At 38.1% G+C, this 17,623-nt stretch overlaps 1 protein-coding gene across 4 annotated transcripts in view; it reads left to right on the top strand.

Moving 5' to 3' along the window:
• Positions 1-17,623, top strand: part of LOC128695821 (myosin light chain kinase A) — a 56,876-nt gene that overhangs the window by 22,842 nt on the left and 16,411 nt on the right. For all 4 annotated transcript variants that reach the window (XM_070084798.1, XM_070084795.1, XM_070084796.1 and 1 more), the window contains exons 7-9: positions 139-342; positions 3,738-3,946; positions 15,661-15,859. In XM_070084798.1, coding sequence (XP_069940899.1) covers positions 139-342; positions 3,738-3,946; positions 15,661-15,859 — 612 coding nt within the window. The remainder of the gene's footprint in view (positions 1-138; positions 343-3,737; positions 3,947-15,660; positions 15,860-17,623) is intronic.

Consider the following 17,623-nt stretch of genomic DNA (forward strand, 5'->3'; position numbering starts at 1 on the left):
ATATAAGCATATTTTATTTCCCAATTTCATATGTACTAGTATTTTTTTATATTTTCTCAGTTGATAAGTTTTCCTCTGCCACATTTATACATAAAAATGCTCGCCTGCTTTGTTGATAATTTTGTGCCTCTTCTACAGCCATGTATCATCAGCCTGAAAGATGTTATAGACACACCAGAGAAGATTTATATTATCATGGAACTGGCAGAGGGAGGAGAATTATTTGACCGACTAGCATCGAATGGGCGTCTGCCTGAAGCTACTGCTAAATTCTACTTCTTTCAGCTCTCTCATGCTGTTAAGTATCTCCATACGAGAAACATCACTCATAGAGATATTAAGGTACAGTACTATGACGTAGCATAAAGGTGAAATTGTAAAATTACCACAGTAGTTACATTCCTGAAAATAGTGTTAGATGAAACAGTGTTAAAATGGGGTTATGTTCCTGGCCCCTCCCCCCCAAGCCAAACAATTTTTTTTTTTTAGGTCTCCAAATCTTACAAAAATAAGTGATTATGTAATTGTTGTTGATTGTCATTATGTATTATGTTTTTCCTATTGCTAAAGGCTTCAAATGCAACAAATATTTTTATTATTAACACATTGGCTGTCTCCCACCAAGGCAGGGTGGCCTGTAAAAGAAAAACTTTCATCACCCACTCCATGACTGTCTTGCCAGAGGTGCGCTTACACTACAATTATAAAACTGCAACATTAACACCCCTCCTTCAGAGTGCAGACACTGTACTTCCCATCTCCAGGACTCGAGTCCGGCTTGCCAGTTTCTTTGAATCCCTTCATAAATGTTACCTTGTTCACACTCCAGCAGCATGTCAAGTCTTAAACTTTCATCTCCATTTGCTTCTATCTAACATGCTCATGCATGCTTGCTGGAAATCCAAGCCCCCCCTTCCTCACACAAAACCTCCTTTACCCCCTCCCTCCAACCTTTCCTAGGCCAACCCCTATCCCACCTTGAACTACAGATTTATACACTCTGTCATTCTATTTTGTTTCAACCTCTCTACATGTCTGAACTACCTCAAGAACCCCTCTTCAACCCTGTGGATAATAGTTTTGGTAATTCTGCTCCTCCTAATTTCCAATCTATGAATTCTCTGCATTATATTCACACCTTACATTGTTCTCAGACATGGCATTGCTCTCAGACATGACATCTCCACTGCCTCCAGCCTTCTCCTTGTTGCAACATTCACCACTCATGTTTCACACCTATATAAGAGTATGCATTCCCCTCTTTGCCTCAGTGGACAAAGTTCTTTTTCTCCACAGACTCCTAAGTGCACCACTCGCCTTTTTCCTCTCATCAATTCTGTGATTCACCTCATCTTTCATAGACCCATCTGCTGACACATCCACTCCTAAATCTCTGAATACATTCACCTTCTCCATACTCTCTCCCTCCAATCTGATATTCAATCTTTTGTTGCCTAATTTTTTTGTTGTCCTCATCACCTTACTCTTTCCTATATTCAATTTTAATTTTCTTCTTTTACATACCCTACTGAACTCAGAAACCAACCTCTGCAACTTCTCTTCAGAATCTCCCAACAACAGTTTAATCTGCAAAGAGCAACTGTGACAGCTCTCACTTTGTGTTAGATTCTTTATCTTTTAACCCTACACCTCTTGCCAACTCCTGAGCATTCACTTCTCTTACAATCCCATCTATAAATGTTGAACGACCATGGTGACATCACACATCTTTGTCTAAGGTCTACTTTTACTGGGAAATAATCTTCCTCTCTCTTACATACTCTAACCTGAGCCTCAGTATCCTCATAAAAACTCTTCACTGCTTTCAGTAATGTACCTCCTATTCCATACATTTGCAACATCTGCCACATTGCTCCCCTATCCACCTTGTCATATGCCTTATCCAAATCCATAAAGGCCACTAAAACCCCTTTACCCTTATCTAAATACTGTTCACCTATGTGTTTCACTGTAAACACTTGGTCTACACACTCCCCCTACTTTTACTAAAACCTCCTTGTTCATCTGCTATCCTACTCTCCGTCTTACTCTGAATTCTTTCTATAATAACTCTACCATACACTTTACCAGGTATTTTCAGCAGACTTCTATAATTTTCTTGCCGTAAATTGTGGTGGTGGTGATGTGAAGGGAGTGGAGACATCTACCTCAGCCCTACTGGGCCGAGGTGGATGGTAGTCAAATCGGTAGATCGGTCAGTAAATAGCATTGAAAGAAGCTGTCTTCTCTGCAAAGACAATGGACTGACCCACAGACTGGCTGCCGGACAACCGACTATACGGAGAGGAAAAATCCTCCACTGTTTCATTTGAAATACAGGAGGGCCTCACTTTACGGTGTTTTGCTTATGCAGTGGTTTTCAGTTATACCCATTCTTCATTTATTCAAACTTCCTGCAGTAAATATATTCAGCACTTGCTATAAGCTAAGTACAAAAATACTTTAAGGTAAGCAATGTGTGCACTGTGTATGCATTTTTAAGGCCAAGCTCTACTTAATATATGATAGTGTAAACATGTTATCAGACTTTTATCTGAATTTGAAAGGGGCTATGTTTCACTTTACAGTGATTTTCACTTTATAGCAGTATCCCGGAATCTAACCTGCTATGTAAGTGAGGCCTTCCTGTAATGACTAGGTTTTTCTAGAAAGATTTTATTTGATGTTTCTTGCTGTAAATTGATAGGATGGAAGACATACTAATGAAGTAGGGATGATTTTTGGTCAGTTTCAGGACTGGGAGTAGCTTGAAATAGGGCTCAAAGTAGCAGAAACTTTTTTTTTTTTTTTTTTTTTCCTGAGGAAGGGTCAGCCCCCCTCCCCCCTCCCTATCCTTCCTGGTCTTTTTATGGGGTTTCATTACATCTGCTTCAATTATTAGGATGCCCTAAACTACGATCAATCATTCCTGGCTATATTTTATCTTCTGATAAGTAGAATGAACTTAAAATGGAGGGCAAGTGTAATATAGGAGAGGTCTAGAGATGTGACTGATGAACAGAGGATAGGTTTCTTTAGTGACTAATGCATCCGGTGTTTATTTTTGAACTGGTTTTATAATTGGAATTTGTTGGCTTTTGTGTAAAATTGCCCAGTTTCCAAATTGTGTGCTTTATACCATAGTTTTGATAGTTAAATGGGTGGTTTGCTCATTCAGTAGAATGGAAGGATACCTAGCAATATAGTTAAGAATTTAGTTGAGTTGGGCAATGGAACTTACTTAAAATAAGACTCAGAGGGCAAAATAGCCACTTGATAAATTGCATTCAGACCATCAACTTTTTCCTGTATAATTCTGCAAGTTCCCATCAAATTTTGTATCTTTAGTGTCAGTACCTCCTTCAGAAAATGGTTCTTCTGTTTCAGAAAAAAAATAATTTTTAGGAAAAATCACTAGTCGGCACTTAATCCCTCCCAGTGGTCATGAAAGTTAATTTAGCAAAAATTCAAACAGTGTAAAGAATTTGAATGTTATGAAATAAGAATCTTGCCATATCATGAGAGTATATTATTTGCCACTTGTTCTTCCCTGGCACTCTTACCATTATTACCTTATATAAGGTTAATCTGTGAATTTTGATTAGTGATAAAAATCCACAAGTATCTGATTCTTCTGGTGGATATCAGCTTTTTGACTTCATATCCAATGTTTGGTGGCAATGCCCCTCTTTTTCAGTTTTATTAGGGTATATATTTATATATACTTATATTTTCAGCCAGAAAATATTCTCCTTGCTACTGATGAAGCCTACACTCGTATTAAATTGACTGACTTCGGATTATCCAAGCTTGCTGCTGATGCTTCACAGATGACTACTTTTTGTGGCACACCAACATACATTGCCCCAGAATTATTACAGTTTGGGGGGCTTTCCTACAACAATAAGGTTGACTTGTGGAGTCTGGGGGTTGTGTTGTTTGTAAGGTGGGTAAAATCTCTGTGTCTCTCTCTCTCTCTCTGTGTCTCTATCTCTTTCTATCTCTCTTCATTTCTCTCTCTGTCTCTGTCTCCCTCTGTCTCTCTCCTGGCCATCTCTCACCAAAGTAGGGTGACCCCAAAAAGAAGCTTGCCAGCATTTATACTATCATTGTCTTGCCAAAGGTGCGTAGATGAAACGGTGTAGATGTCCCTCTAAACAGCAAATATTTCAACCCCTTCCTTTAGAGTACAGGCACTGCTCTTTACACTAGATATAGTTATTTAGCTATTTTTTATTACTATTATTATTATTTCTTTCAACACACCGGCCGTATCCCACCGAGGCGGGGTGACCCAAAAGGAAAAACTAAAGTTTCTCTTTTTAAATTTAGGGTTACTAGGCCCATGCTCCCGGCATTTTAATCGCCTCTTACAGCACGCATGGCTTACGGAGGAAGAATTCTGTTCCACTTCCCCATGGAGATAAGAGGAAATAAACAAGAACAAGAACTAGAAAGAAAATAAAAGAAAACCCAGAGGGGTGTGTATATATATATGCTTGTATATGTATGTGTAGTATGACCTAAGTGTAAGTAGAAGTAGCAAGATGTACCTGAAATCTTGCATGTTTGAGACAGAAAAAAAGACACCAGCAATCCTACCATTGTGTAAAACAATTACAGGCTTCCGTTTTACACTCACTTGGCAGGACGGTAGTTCCTCCCTAGGCGGTTGCTGTCTACCAACCTACTACCTACATTATTATTATTATTATTTTATTATTATTATTTGAAAATGGTGAAACTCTTGTGATCTTATTAAATGACTCCTGAAATTAACTGATTGGATCTAAAATTTACTTTGATTTTTCTTTGATTTATGATCAACTCTTAGACTATACTTGCTTTCTAAAGGAAAGGTGAGATTTTGCAATTTGGAGGGCTATTTGATCTGTAATGTTAGCATTCTTCTGGGAAGATGGTGATTGAACGAATGATGGTAAATGTGCTTCCTTGTGGTGAGAGATAGCTGCTGTGTAATATGTTAAGAGTTGCCACTGTTGCATAAAATTTTTACCTGGAAAAAAAAATTTACATGTTCATGGTGGTGATACATAAAGTACTCCCTTGCAATCTGCAGGAAATTAATTCAACAAAATTTAGCATTTAAAAATTTGCAGGCACTGAACCTGTAGTATTTGAATAGAAAACAGGTTATAGTCCAAGTTCTTGTGATCAGTATTCATATTGTATTAGTCTAACAGCTTGTGCAATTTTGGATTGTCTGAAGTTTGTCATCTAATAGATGCATGACTTGTCAACAGGTCATAAATCTGAATGTAATTGTCTGATCAGTAGCCAGTCTTGTATGTGCAGTACTCAGAGTACCATGATTTTGGGATTTACTGACCTGGTATCCTGTGCGTCAATATAGAGCAACATTTTATGAGACACTGCTTGTGGGTTGCTAAAGTTGCTATAAAATGTGTTTAACAACACTCAGTCCCTTTGAGTGAAAAACTGTTCTAACTATAAAGCAGACCACTGAAATACTCCAAATTTCTTTGGCCCAGAAGTTTTACATGACACGTACAATATTATAAACAAATTACAAACATGGTAAGTACTAAAACTGCATGATAGGAATATCACTGTGATATTTTCAATTGGAATTCCTGAGTACCACACGCTCGTATATGTAAAATTATAAGTCACCCTGTGTGTATAGCACTAGCACATTAATAACTGATTACAGTGATGTGCTACTTAATGACCAGGATTCCTTTCAGGAAGACTGACACCCTTAGTGATTTTTATACAAAGTGAACCCGATTTTCCCATGGATATCAATGTTATAATTAGATATACATTCCTTGAAATGTATTTATTTTAGACTTTACTAAAATAGTTGAACACTGGAATTAACAATACTGTACTCACTAAAGTTACTTTCTTGGGTTGATGATTGATGGATAGGTGTGGAGGAGTTGGTTCTACAGAGCTACAACTAGAGCATGTGAGGGAAGGGAGGAAGGCGAGGGGCACATTAAGCAAAATAAAGGAAGCGGGTTAGTGGAAATATGGCATCCACTTTGGGTTTAGTGTTCAAATTGATATTATTAATAGTGGGAATATGGAGGGGCTGTTATTAAAGATACATTAATCATATAATGGATACACATCCTGTAGAGGGCTGTACAGTAGCTATAGTCTTGGGGGTTGTCATAGATGTAGAGGGACTAATAATCTCAAAATAAGTGGAATGATGGATGTTTTCTGTGACATTTTCTATATGGTGCCCTGTGGCACTCCATGGTAATGTTAACTGTAACAGCAAAATTCATTTTGTAGTTTTTGGCATGAGCCAGATTTTCTTGCATATTTTGAAGCTTCAATATGATAAAAACATTTTAGACATGTTCTCCACTGTAAACAGAGCTCTGGGGCTTGCATATCTTTTTATCTGATTTCAGATTTGCGTGCTCTTCAAGGATCAACTCTTTCTTGGTAAAGGCCTCTTTGTGAGGCTCCAAAAACTCGACATGTAATCCTCTTCAAATATATGAGCCCTTTAACTGTCCGAACGTAGATCTACATTTTTACTACTAGCACTCAGAATTTTGTGGGAAAAAAAAAAAATGTTTTTTTAACAAAGAGGACAATTTTCTTAGCAATAAGACAAAAAAAAATTAGCGGCAGTACTTATCGAGATATGATACGGCGAATTTGGCACTGGATGCTCACCTGATAGCAATATGGAGTCCTGCTACTTTCAGAAATCTTGCCAATTGATTTTTTTTTTTTTTTTTCCAGGGGTAAATGAAAATGGGAAGCCTTTAATTGAGTTATGTGTAGAAAGAGGTTTGGTAATAAGTAATACATATTTTATGAAAAAGAGGATAAATAAATATACAAGGTATGATGTAGCACGTAATGAAAGTTTGTTAGATTACGTATTGGTGGATAAAAGGTTGATGGGTAGGCTCCAGGATGTACATGTTTATAGAGGGGCAACTGATATATCGGATCATTATCTAGTTGTAGCTACAGTTAGAGTAAGAGGTAGATGGGATAAGAGGAAAATGGCAACAACGAGTAAGAGGGAGGTGAAAGTGTATAAATTAAGGAAGGAGGAAGTTAGGGTGAAATATAAGCAACTGTTGGCAGAAAGGTGGGCTGGTGCAAGTAGGAGTAGTGGGGGGGGGAGGTTGAAGAGGGTTGGAATAGTTTTAAAAATGCAGTATTAGAATGTGGGGCAGAAGTTTGTGGTTATAGGAGGGTGGGTGCAGGAGGAAAGAGGAGTGATTGGTGGAATGATGAAGTATAGGGTGTGATAAAAGAGAAAAAGGTAGCTTATGAGAGGTATTTACAAAGCACAAGTGTTATAAGAAGAGCAGAGTATTTATTTATTTATTTAAAAATTTGAGCACACATACAGAGGTACAAAAAATACAGATAAGAGCAGCATGCCCAAGCCACTTATACTATGCATAGCATTACGGGCTGGCTTAAAATTAACTTAAGATGAACTAAGCAATGATGACATCAGTGATAAAACTTTAATGTAAACAGATTACTATAAAGCACAAGTGAGTATTACAGAGACAGGTCATATGGTTGTATGCATTGTTGTACATTCAGTAGAATGGAGTATTCTGTTAGGTAGTGTATTTAAAAAATAATAAAGTTAGATTGGGTTTTAGGTTTAACATTTATGTGATATAATTGTGAGAAACATTTAAGATATACAATTTATAAGGTTCAGTTATTCAGTATTTATTTGGTTTTGGGTGAGTAAGTGATCTTTGAGAAGAGACTTGAATTTATAAACAGGTAGTGTTTCTTTTATATTTACAGGTAATGAGTTCCAGATTTTAGGGCCTTTTATGTGCATTGAGTTTTTGCATAGTGTGAGATGGACACGAGGAACATCAAAGAGTGATCTGTGCCTTGTGTTATGGTCATGTGTTCTGTTGAGGTTGGCAAGGAGATGTTTGAGGGGAGGGTTAATATCAGAGTTAAGTGTTCTATGTATGTAATAGGTGCAGTAATAAGTATGAATGTTTTGTATGGTGAGTAGGTTTAGTGTATTGAATATTGGTGGAGTGTGCTGCCTATAGTGAGAATTTGTTATCATTCTAACTGCAGCCTTTTGTTGGGTAATTAGTGGTCTGAGATGGTTACTTGTTGTTGAGCCCCATGCACAAATTCCATAGGTGAGATAGGGGTAAATAAGAGAGTGATATAGGGCCAGGAGGGCTGACTGTGGAGCATAGTACCGTATCTTCGATAGTATGCCTACAGTCTTGGAAATTTTCTTAGAAATTTGTTGTATATGTGTATGAAATTTGAGTCTATTATCAAGGTGGATTCCTAAGAATTTTCCCTCTGTTAGCTTTGTGATAGGTGATCCGTTTATCATTATGTTAAGAGGGACATCTGTAGCTCTGTTACCAAACTGAATGAAGTAGGTTTTGTCAATGTTTAGTGTAAGTTTGTTAGTCCTCATCCAGGTAGATATTTTCTGTAATTCGGTATTTACAGTATTGGCTAGCGTGACTGGGCTCGGGTGGGAGAAGACGTATGTAGTGTCATCTGCAAATAGTGTGGGTTTGAGTAATTGCGAAGCATTTGGTAGGTCATTTATGTATAGGAGAAAGAGAAGAGGGCCAAGGACACTTCCCTGTGGGACACCAACTGTAATTGGTTGTGCAGAAGAGTTTGCCCCATTTGCATACACATATTGGCTTCTGTTGCTGAGGTATGACTTGAGGTAGTTGAGGGAGTGCCCTCTTATACCATAGTGTGACAATTTTACGTGGAGCAAGTCATGGTTAACTGTATCAAAAGCTTTACGTAAGTCAATGAAGATCCCCAGTGGGACTTCTTTTTTCTCTATTGCAGTGTATATATGTTCTAGCATGTGTATAATAGCATCATTAGTATTTTTATTTGGCCTGAATCCAAATTGGCAGGGGTTGAGTATGTTTTGGGAGATAAGGTAGGAGTAGATTCGTTTATGAATTAATTTTTCGAAGATTTTTGAGAGAGGGTGTAAGTTGGATATTGGCCTATAGTTATTCAACTCTGTTTGGTCTCCTCCTTTGTGGATCGGGGTGACCCTTGCTATTTTGAGTACTGTAGGGAAGGTGGAGGATTCAATGGATTTGTTAAAGAGTGTTGCAATGATTGGTGATAGCACTTGTGACACTTTTTTGTATATAAAGGGTGGTAAGGTATTTAAATCTCCTGCCTTGTTTTTTAGCGTGTTGATAATAAGGGAGACTTCGTATGGGTTAGTCGGAGCTAGGAACAGTGTGTTCGGGTAGTTGCCAGTGAGGTAGTCATTTGGTGGGGTATCTGAGCTTGGGATTTTATTGGCAAGGTTTTGTCCTATAGTGGAGAAGAAGTCATTGAGTCTGTTTGCTGTTTCTGTTGGTGGGAGTTGGGGTTCATCTGATTTTGCTAATTTTATTTCGCTATTTCGTGATATCTTTTTTGTTCCTAGAATTTCTGATAGGGTTTTCCAGGTCTTTTTTATATCACCTCATAAGTTGGATAATCTGTTCTCATAATACAATTTTTTTGCCCTTCTTATCAGGCTGGTTAGGATTGACGAGTAACGTTTTGTTTGGTCTCTGGTTATGTGACCCATTCTGTACTGTTTTTCATATTGGTGTTTTGTATTTATGGATTTGAGAATGCTGGGTGTTAACCAGGGACTGTTCAGTCTCTTAGCTGTCATCTGTTTAGTTTTTTTAGGGCAGTGCTTGTTATAGAGGTATTGGGTCTTTTTTAGAAAATTATTAATACATTCGTCAATATCTGTATAGATTTCTAGCTCAGTGTGCCAGTCAATGTTTGCTACTGCTGTTGTGAAGTTATTAATGGCTGCCTCATTGTGAAGTCTGAAGGTGACTTTAGTAGTGTCTTGGGGTAATTTACCAAGAGTTGTTATGAGAAAAGTAGGGTAGTGGTCTGTGGTATTATCTGTAATTATGCCTGATTTTAAAGGGGATATGGTGTTGGTCCAGATGTGGTCAAGTAGGGAAACGCTAGTCTCTGTAACTCTTGTAGGTTTTGTTACTGTTGGTAGCAACATACAGTTACTCATTGTGTTTGTGAATTCAGTAACGTGTGGGTCCTGGTCTTGCAGGAGATTTATATTGAAGTCACCTGAGAGTAGTAAGTGATCTTTGTTCATGCGTGCATCAGTTATCATACTTCCTAGGTTTTGACTAAATTGGCTAATGTTTGACTGTGGAACTCTGTAAATGTTTATCAATGTGAGAGGTTTTTGTAGGTATTTGGATTTGAATTTGGCTATTATATATTCCCCATGTTCATCCCTTGTGCAAGTATTAGTGATACATTCTAGTTGGTCTGAGTAGTATATGGCTGTGCCACCCCCTTGTTGGTCTGGCCTACAGTTGTGTATGGCTGTGTAACCAGGAATGGCATAGACATCTGTACTATCAGGCTTTAGCCAGGTTTCAGTTAGTGTAATGATGGACATATTGGCATGTAAGGAATTTAGTAATGCTATGAGGTCATCGTAATGCTTGCTTAAAGATCTGATATTGTAGTTAAAGATAGTTATGTTGTTGTTGGCACTGAGAAGTGCCTTTGATTGTTCTGCAGTGTAGTAATTACAGTAACTGTTTGATTCATTTAAGTCATTAAATAAGAGGTTGGTATCAGGATCAATGCTTGTAATCATAAGATTTGTAGTGAATCTATAGTTAGAATTAAGTATAAAACAAAGTAAATAGTCTTAAGCTAAAAAATAGCACCTGAATTATTTAACAAATGTAAAATAATGAGCTAAGGTAGTTTTTTTTTTTTTAAGCTAAAATAAAGGAGACAATATAAAAGGGACTAATACAAATAAAGTGATAATCAAATAATGGAGCTTGGGAATATGATAGTAGGTAGTACTATAAAGGTAATTCTTTAAAGTTAGAATTATAGTATAAAATAATAATATAAAAGGGACTAATGTAAGTTGTGGTGAACAATAAAGTGGTAATCAAATAAATGAGCTTTGGAATATAATGGCAAAATTGTGGACTTATTCTACTTTAGCACCTGAGAATAGCACCTTGAATATTTTAACAATTGTGAATGTATAAACTAGGGTAGTTATATAAAGCTAAAATAAAGGAGAAAATATATAAGGGACTAAAATTAAGTAATGGTAAACAAAGTTAAATGGACAGGTGGTCACTATGAAATAATATTGGTTTAGGAGTAAGATCTGATTTGTAATATTAAATAAATTGAGCAGTTTATTGCACAATAAAAGTAAAAAAAATGAGGTAGTTGGTACTAGCTAGCAAAAGATAGTTTTGGTACTTGCAAAAAAGTAATTGGAATATACACTAATTGCATACACAATGAAAAGTGACTAAAAAAACAAGTAGTGATAAACAAAATTAAATGGACAGGTAAGAATAATGAATATTATTAATTTGGAGTAAGATTTGACTTGTAATTTAAAATTATGAGCAATTAATAGCAGTAAGAAAGAAGTATAGAGTATTGGAGGTATTTCATTAGCTAGTGATGAAAAATAATAAAAATAATAATGTACAATATAATAGTAACGTACACTATATGCACCACACGTATATATGTATTAAGGGCACTTATCTAATCTGTTAAAGAAATGTCAGCTTTTCTAAGGAAGGTAGAGAAATCGTGTTCATTTGAGATAGTATATTGTTGTCCTGTTGATGTTTTCCTTACTAGTATTTTCCCATCTCGCGTGAAACACTGATGTATTTTGTTTTCCTGTTTAAGTTTTCTCAGCCTGAACAGAAGGTTTTGACGTTTTTTTGTTAGACACTCATTTATGTACACTCCATTTTTCATTGTAATTGCTGATTTAATTAGGTCCTTTCTTTTATCGTATGAATGAAGTCGGATCATTATACTGTGTTTACTTCCTGGTTTTCCTAGCAAACGTGTTTCTTTGATTTCATTGTTTTGCACGATGACTTGTACGTGGTTCTGTATTATCCTGATAGCAGTTTCTTTGCACTGTGCTTGTGTTATGTCACTAGGAATGTGTGGACTGTTTATTATTACTGCATCAGACAACTTATCTTGTTCAGTTTTGTCGTCTTGGAAATCAAGGTATTCATTTAGTCGAGTGTGCATGTTCTGATTCCAGTCCTTGATTGCTTCTTCAACCTTCATATTTATTGTTGTTATTTGCTCAGTGTACTGGCTATAGCTATGGAGAGGCTATGGAGGCTATGGAGAGTAAAAGAAAGGTGAAGAGTGGTGAAGGAGTGCAGAAGAAGAGCGGATGATAGAGTGGGAGAGGTACTGTCAAGAAATTTTAGTGAAAATAAGAAAAAATTTGGAGTGAGTTAAACAAGTTAAGAAAGCCTAGGGAAAGTATGGATTTGTCAGTTAAAAACAGAGTAGGGGAGTTAGTAGATGCGGAGATGGAGGTTTTGGGTAGATGGCGAGAATATTTTGAACTTTTAAATGTTGACGAAGAAAGGGAGGCAGTAATTTCATGCACTGGCCAGGGAGGTATACTGTCTTTTAGGAGTGAAGGTAGAAAGCAGGATGTGAGTGTGGGGGAGGTGTGTTAGTTACCATTTTGTCCTAGGCACATGTCGATTAGACACTAGGCCTGTTTGTGTAGGTGTGTGTGTTAGTTACCATTTTGTCCTAGGCACATGTCGATTAGACACTAGGCCTGTTAAGTGTGTGTGTGTGTGTGTGTGTGTTAGTTACCATTTTGTCGAGGCATTACATAGAATGAAAGGGGGTAAAGGAGCTGGAACGGACGGGATCATGACAGAAATGTTAAAAGCAGGGGGGGACATAGTGTTGGAATGGTTGGTATTTTTGTTTAATAAATGTATGAAAGAGGGGAAGATACCTAGGGATTGGCAGAGAGCATATATAGTCCCTTTATATAAAGGGAAGGGGGACAAAAGAGATTGTAAAAATTATAGAGGAATAAGTTTACTGAGTATACCAGGAAGAGTGTACGGTAGGGTTATTATTGAAAGAATTAGAGGTAAGACAGAATGTAGAATTGAGGATGAGCAAGGAGGTTTTAGTGGGTAGGGGATGTGTAGATCAAGTGTTTACATTGAAGCATATATGTGAACAGTATTTAGATAAAGGTAGAGAAGTTTTTATTGCATTTATGCATTTAGAAAAGGCATATGGTAGTGGATAGGGAAGCAATGTGGCAGATGTTGCAAGTATATGGAATAAGTGGTGAGTTACTAAATGCTGTAAAGAGTTTTTATGAGGATAGTGAGGCTTGGGTTAGGGTGTGTAGAAGAGAGGGAGACTACTTCCTGGTAAAAGTAGGTCTTAGACAGGGATGTGTAATGTCACCATGGTTGTTTAATATATTTATAGATGGGGTTGTAAAAGAAGTAAATGCTAAGGTGTTCAGGAGAGGGGTGGGATTAAATTATGGGGAATTAAATACAAAATGGGAAGCCACACAGTTACTTTTTGCTGATGATACTGTGCTTATGGGAGATTCTATGGAAAAATTGCAAAGGTTAGTGGACGAATTTGGGTGTGTGTGTAAAGGTAGAAAGCTGAAAGTGAACACAGAAAAGAGTAAGGTGATGAGAGTATCAAATGATTTAGATAAAGAAAAATTGGATATCAAATTGAGGAGGAGTATGGAAGAAGTGAATGTTTTCAGATACGTATTTGGGAGTTGACGTGTCAGCGGATGGATTTATGAAAGATGAAGTTAATCATAGAATTGATGAAGGAAAAAAAGTAAGTGGTGCGTTGAAGTATATGTGGAGACAAAAAATGTTATCTATAGAGGCAAAGAAGGGAATGTATGAAAGTATAGTAGTACCAACACTCTTATGTGGGTGTGAAGCTTGGCTTGTAAATGCTGCAGCGAGGAGGCGGTTGGAGGCAGTGGAGATGCCCTGTCTAAGGGCAATGTGTGGTGTAAATATTATGCAGAAAATTCGGAGTGTGGAAATTAGGAGAAGGTGTGGAGTTAATAAAAGTATTAGTCAGAGGGCTGAAGAGGGGTTGTAGAGGTGGTTTGGTCATTTAGAGAGAATAGATCGAAGTAGAATGACATGGAGAGCGTATAAATCTGTAGGGGAAGGAAGGCGGGGTAGGGGTCCTCGAAAAGGTTGGAGGAATGGGGTAAAGGAGGTTTTGTGGGCGAGGGGCTTGGACTTCCAGCAGGCGTGCACGAGCGTGTTTGATAGGAGTGAATGGAGACGAATGGTACTTGGGACCTGACGATATGTTGGAGTGTGAGCAGGGTAATATTTAGTGAAGGGATTCAGGGAAACCGGTTATTTTTATATAGCTGGACTTGAGTCCTGGAAATGGGAAGTACAATGCCCGCACTCTAAAGGAGGGGTTTTGGGATATTAGCAGTTTGGAGGGATATGTTGTGTATCTTTTTATGTATATGCTTCTAAACTGTTGTGTTCTGAGCACCTCTGCAAAAACAGTGATTATGTGTGAGTGAGGTGAAAGTGTTGAATGATGATGAAAGTATTTTCTTTTTGGGTCACCCTGCCTCGGTGGGAGACGGCCGACTTGTTGGAAAAAAAAAAAATTGCAGTTTATAGTAGATCTTGTGATGTCATAGCCAGTCATTGTTTTTACACAAATATTAGGTACGGATATAGTAATCCTCTGATATTCCACTAATATTCATTATCATTAAATAGGAAGACAGCAACAGACAAGCAGCTGAGAGTGGGGAGAAACATATTCCCCTTCGGCATCCAAAGAGTACCCTTGGCATGGCATTTAGTGCTGATACTGCATAGAAACCGTACCATACCTTTCATGCCAATAAACCAGCACTCCAAGATGGCACTTCCTGAATCAACCCAACTAGGTTTAGCTGACAGGACAGGTGGGCGATCAAAAACCTGCTGAGTCATACTTACTATGGCCACTACCTCCCAGAACCAACAAGTGGTCAGTCTCCAAGGATACTTCTGTCACCAAAAGACAGGCTTCCCAGTGCAACCCCAGAGAGCAACCCAGCACATCCCCAGATAATCTAATTCCCATGTCTTACACCAGAACACTAAGACCCTCAGTGGAATGGAGCAGATAAGAATTCCTTTTTTCTTCAGCCTAGGAGCTGTAATTTCCAAGGGAAATGTCTAAGGCCAGATGAAGGGAAAAGGAGAAGGGGATATTTAATTTGATCCGAGGAAGGAGACCAGAGGCTCAATTCCTTGGATCAAGAACCCCTTTGCCATGCTAAGGGACCCCCCCCCCCATTGAAGTGGACTTCTGACTGTTAATGAATGAAATGAAAATGAAACCTAGATAATGTGGAGAAATAAGTAATGGTGAAGCACATAATTGTGGAATGTCACGGAAAGTTAAAGATACAAAGATGAGAGGAGAGGTGTTAGTAGATTAAGAAATACGAGAATAGCACGTGGAAAATGCAATAGTAATATGCCGATAACTTAAAATACCAAAAATGCAGTGATTATAAACATGGTATAGGTGCCTTAATTGGTACTTGGAAGATTATATTTAGATAGGACTGCCTAGACTATTAAGGATATAAAATTGAATTCATTTGTATCTAAATTGTATTCTCTAAGTTGTATCATATAATTGTATTATTGGTCAAATACAAATGTTTTTGGCCCTGAATGTGCTAAAAATTGCTAACGTTTCTTTTACAGTAACCTAAAATGTTAATTTGTTTCATTACAGCTTGGCAGGTTATCCTCCCTTTTATAGTGATGATGATGGAAGATTGCGATACAAGATAAAAAATGCTGTCTTTAATTTTAATAACAGCCTTTGGACTGAAATATCTGATGAGGCAAAGGATCTCATCACTAAACTCTTGGTTAGTGAGCCATCACAAAGGCTGGACATTGAAGAAACTTTGAGACATTCTTGGCTGCAGGTAAGACACTGATTTAGAACACGCTTTATTGCTATTAATTATCAAAATCTCTCTTCGAAGTTTTTGCTTTTAGCTTTCCCAAAATTTTATATTGCTTATATATCCACTAGACTAGGTAGTAGGTTGGTAGACAGCAACCACCCAGGGAGGTACTACCATCCTGCCAAGTGAGTGTAAAACGAAAGCCTGTAATTGTTTTACATGATGGTAGGATTGCTGGTGTCCTTTTTTCTGTCTCATGAACATGCAAGATTTCAGGTACGTCTTGCTAATTCTGCTTACACTTAGGTCGCACTACACATACATGTACAAGCACATATATACACACCCCTCTGGGTTTTCTATTTTCTTTCTAGTTCTTATTCTTGTTTATTTCCTCTTATCTCCATGGGGAAGTGGAACAGAATTCTTCCTCCGTAAGCCATGCGCGTTGTAAGAGGCGACTAAAATGCCGGGAGCAAGGGGCTGGTAACCTCTTCTGCTGTATATATTACTAAATGTAAAAGGAGAAACTTTCGTTTTTACTTTTGGGCCACCCCGCCTCGGTGGGATACGGCCGGTGTGTTGAAAGAAAGATATCCACTAGCAGACTGGCATGGTCTGGCTTATTCTATTAAATACAGGTTATATCACTTTTATATAAAAAGAGCTTTTTTATTTATTTTTATTAACACATTGGCCGATTCCCACCAAGGCAGGGTGGCCCGAAAAAGAAACTTTCACCATCATTCACTCCATCACTGTCTTGCCAGAGGGGTGCTTTACACTACAGTTATGAAACTGCAACATTAACACCCCTCCTTCAGAGTGCAGGCACTGTACTTCCCATCTCTAGGACTCGAGTCTGCCCTGCCGGTTTCCCTGAATCCCTTCATAAATGTTATTTTGCTCACACTCCAACAGCACGTCAAGTATTAAAAACCGTTTGTCTCCATTCACTCCTATCAAATACACTCATGTACGCTTGCTGGAAGTCCAAGCCCCTCGCACACAAAACCTCCTTTACCCCCTACTTCCAGCCCTTTCTAGGCTGACCCCTATCCCGCCTTCCCTCCACTACAGATTTATACACTCTCGAAGTCATTCTGTTTTGTTTCATTCTCTCTGCATGTCCGAACCACCTCATCAACCCTCCTCAGCCCTCTGGATAATAGTTTTGGTAATCCCACACCTTCTAATTTCCAGACTACGAATTCTCTGCATTACGTTCACACCACACATTGCCCTCAGACATGACATCTCCACTGCCTCCAGCCTTCTCGTTGCAACATTCATCACCCATGCTTCACACCCATACAAGAGTGTTGGTGCAACTATACTCTCATACAATCCCCTCTTTGCTTCCTTGGACAAAGTTCTTTGTCTCCACACACTCCTAAGTGCACCACTCACCCTTTTCCCCCTCATCAATTATGTGATTCACCTCATCCTTCACATACCCATCTGCTGACATGTCCACTCCAAAATATCTGAATGCATTCACCTCCTCCATACTCTCTCCCTCCAATCTTTCGTCACCTAATCTTTTTGTTATCCTCATAACCTTACTCTTTCCTATATTCACTTTTAATTTTCTTCTTTTACATACCCTACCAAATTCATCCACCAGCCTCTGCAACTTCTCTTCAGAATCTCCCAAAAGCACCATGTCATCAGCAAAGAGCAACCGTGACAACTCCCACTTTGTTTGATTCTTTATCTTTTAACTCCACACCTCTTGCCAAGACCCTAGCATTCACTTCTTGCAACCCCATCTATAAATAT

This window comes from Cherax quadricarinatus, chromosome 14, assembly GCF_038502225.1.
Source record: "Cherax quadricarinatus isolate ZL_2023a chromosome 14, ASM3850222v1, whole genome shotgun sequence".
Taxonomy (NCBI): domain Eukaryota; kingdom Metazoa; phylum Arthropoda; class Malacostraca; order Decapoda; family Parastacidae; genus Cherax; species Cherax quadricarinatus.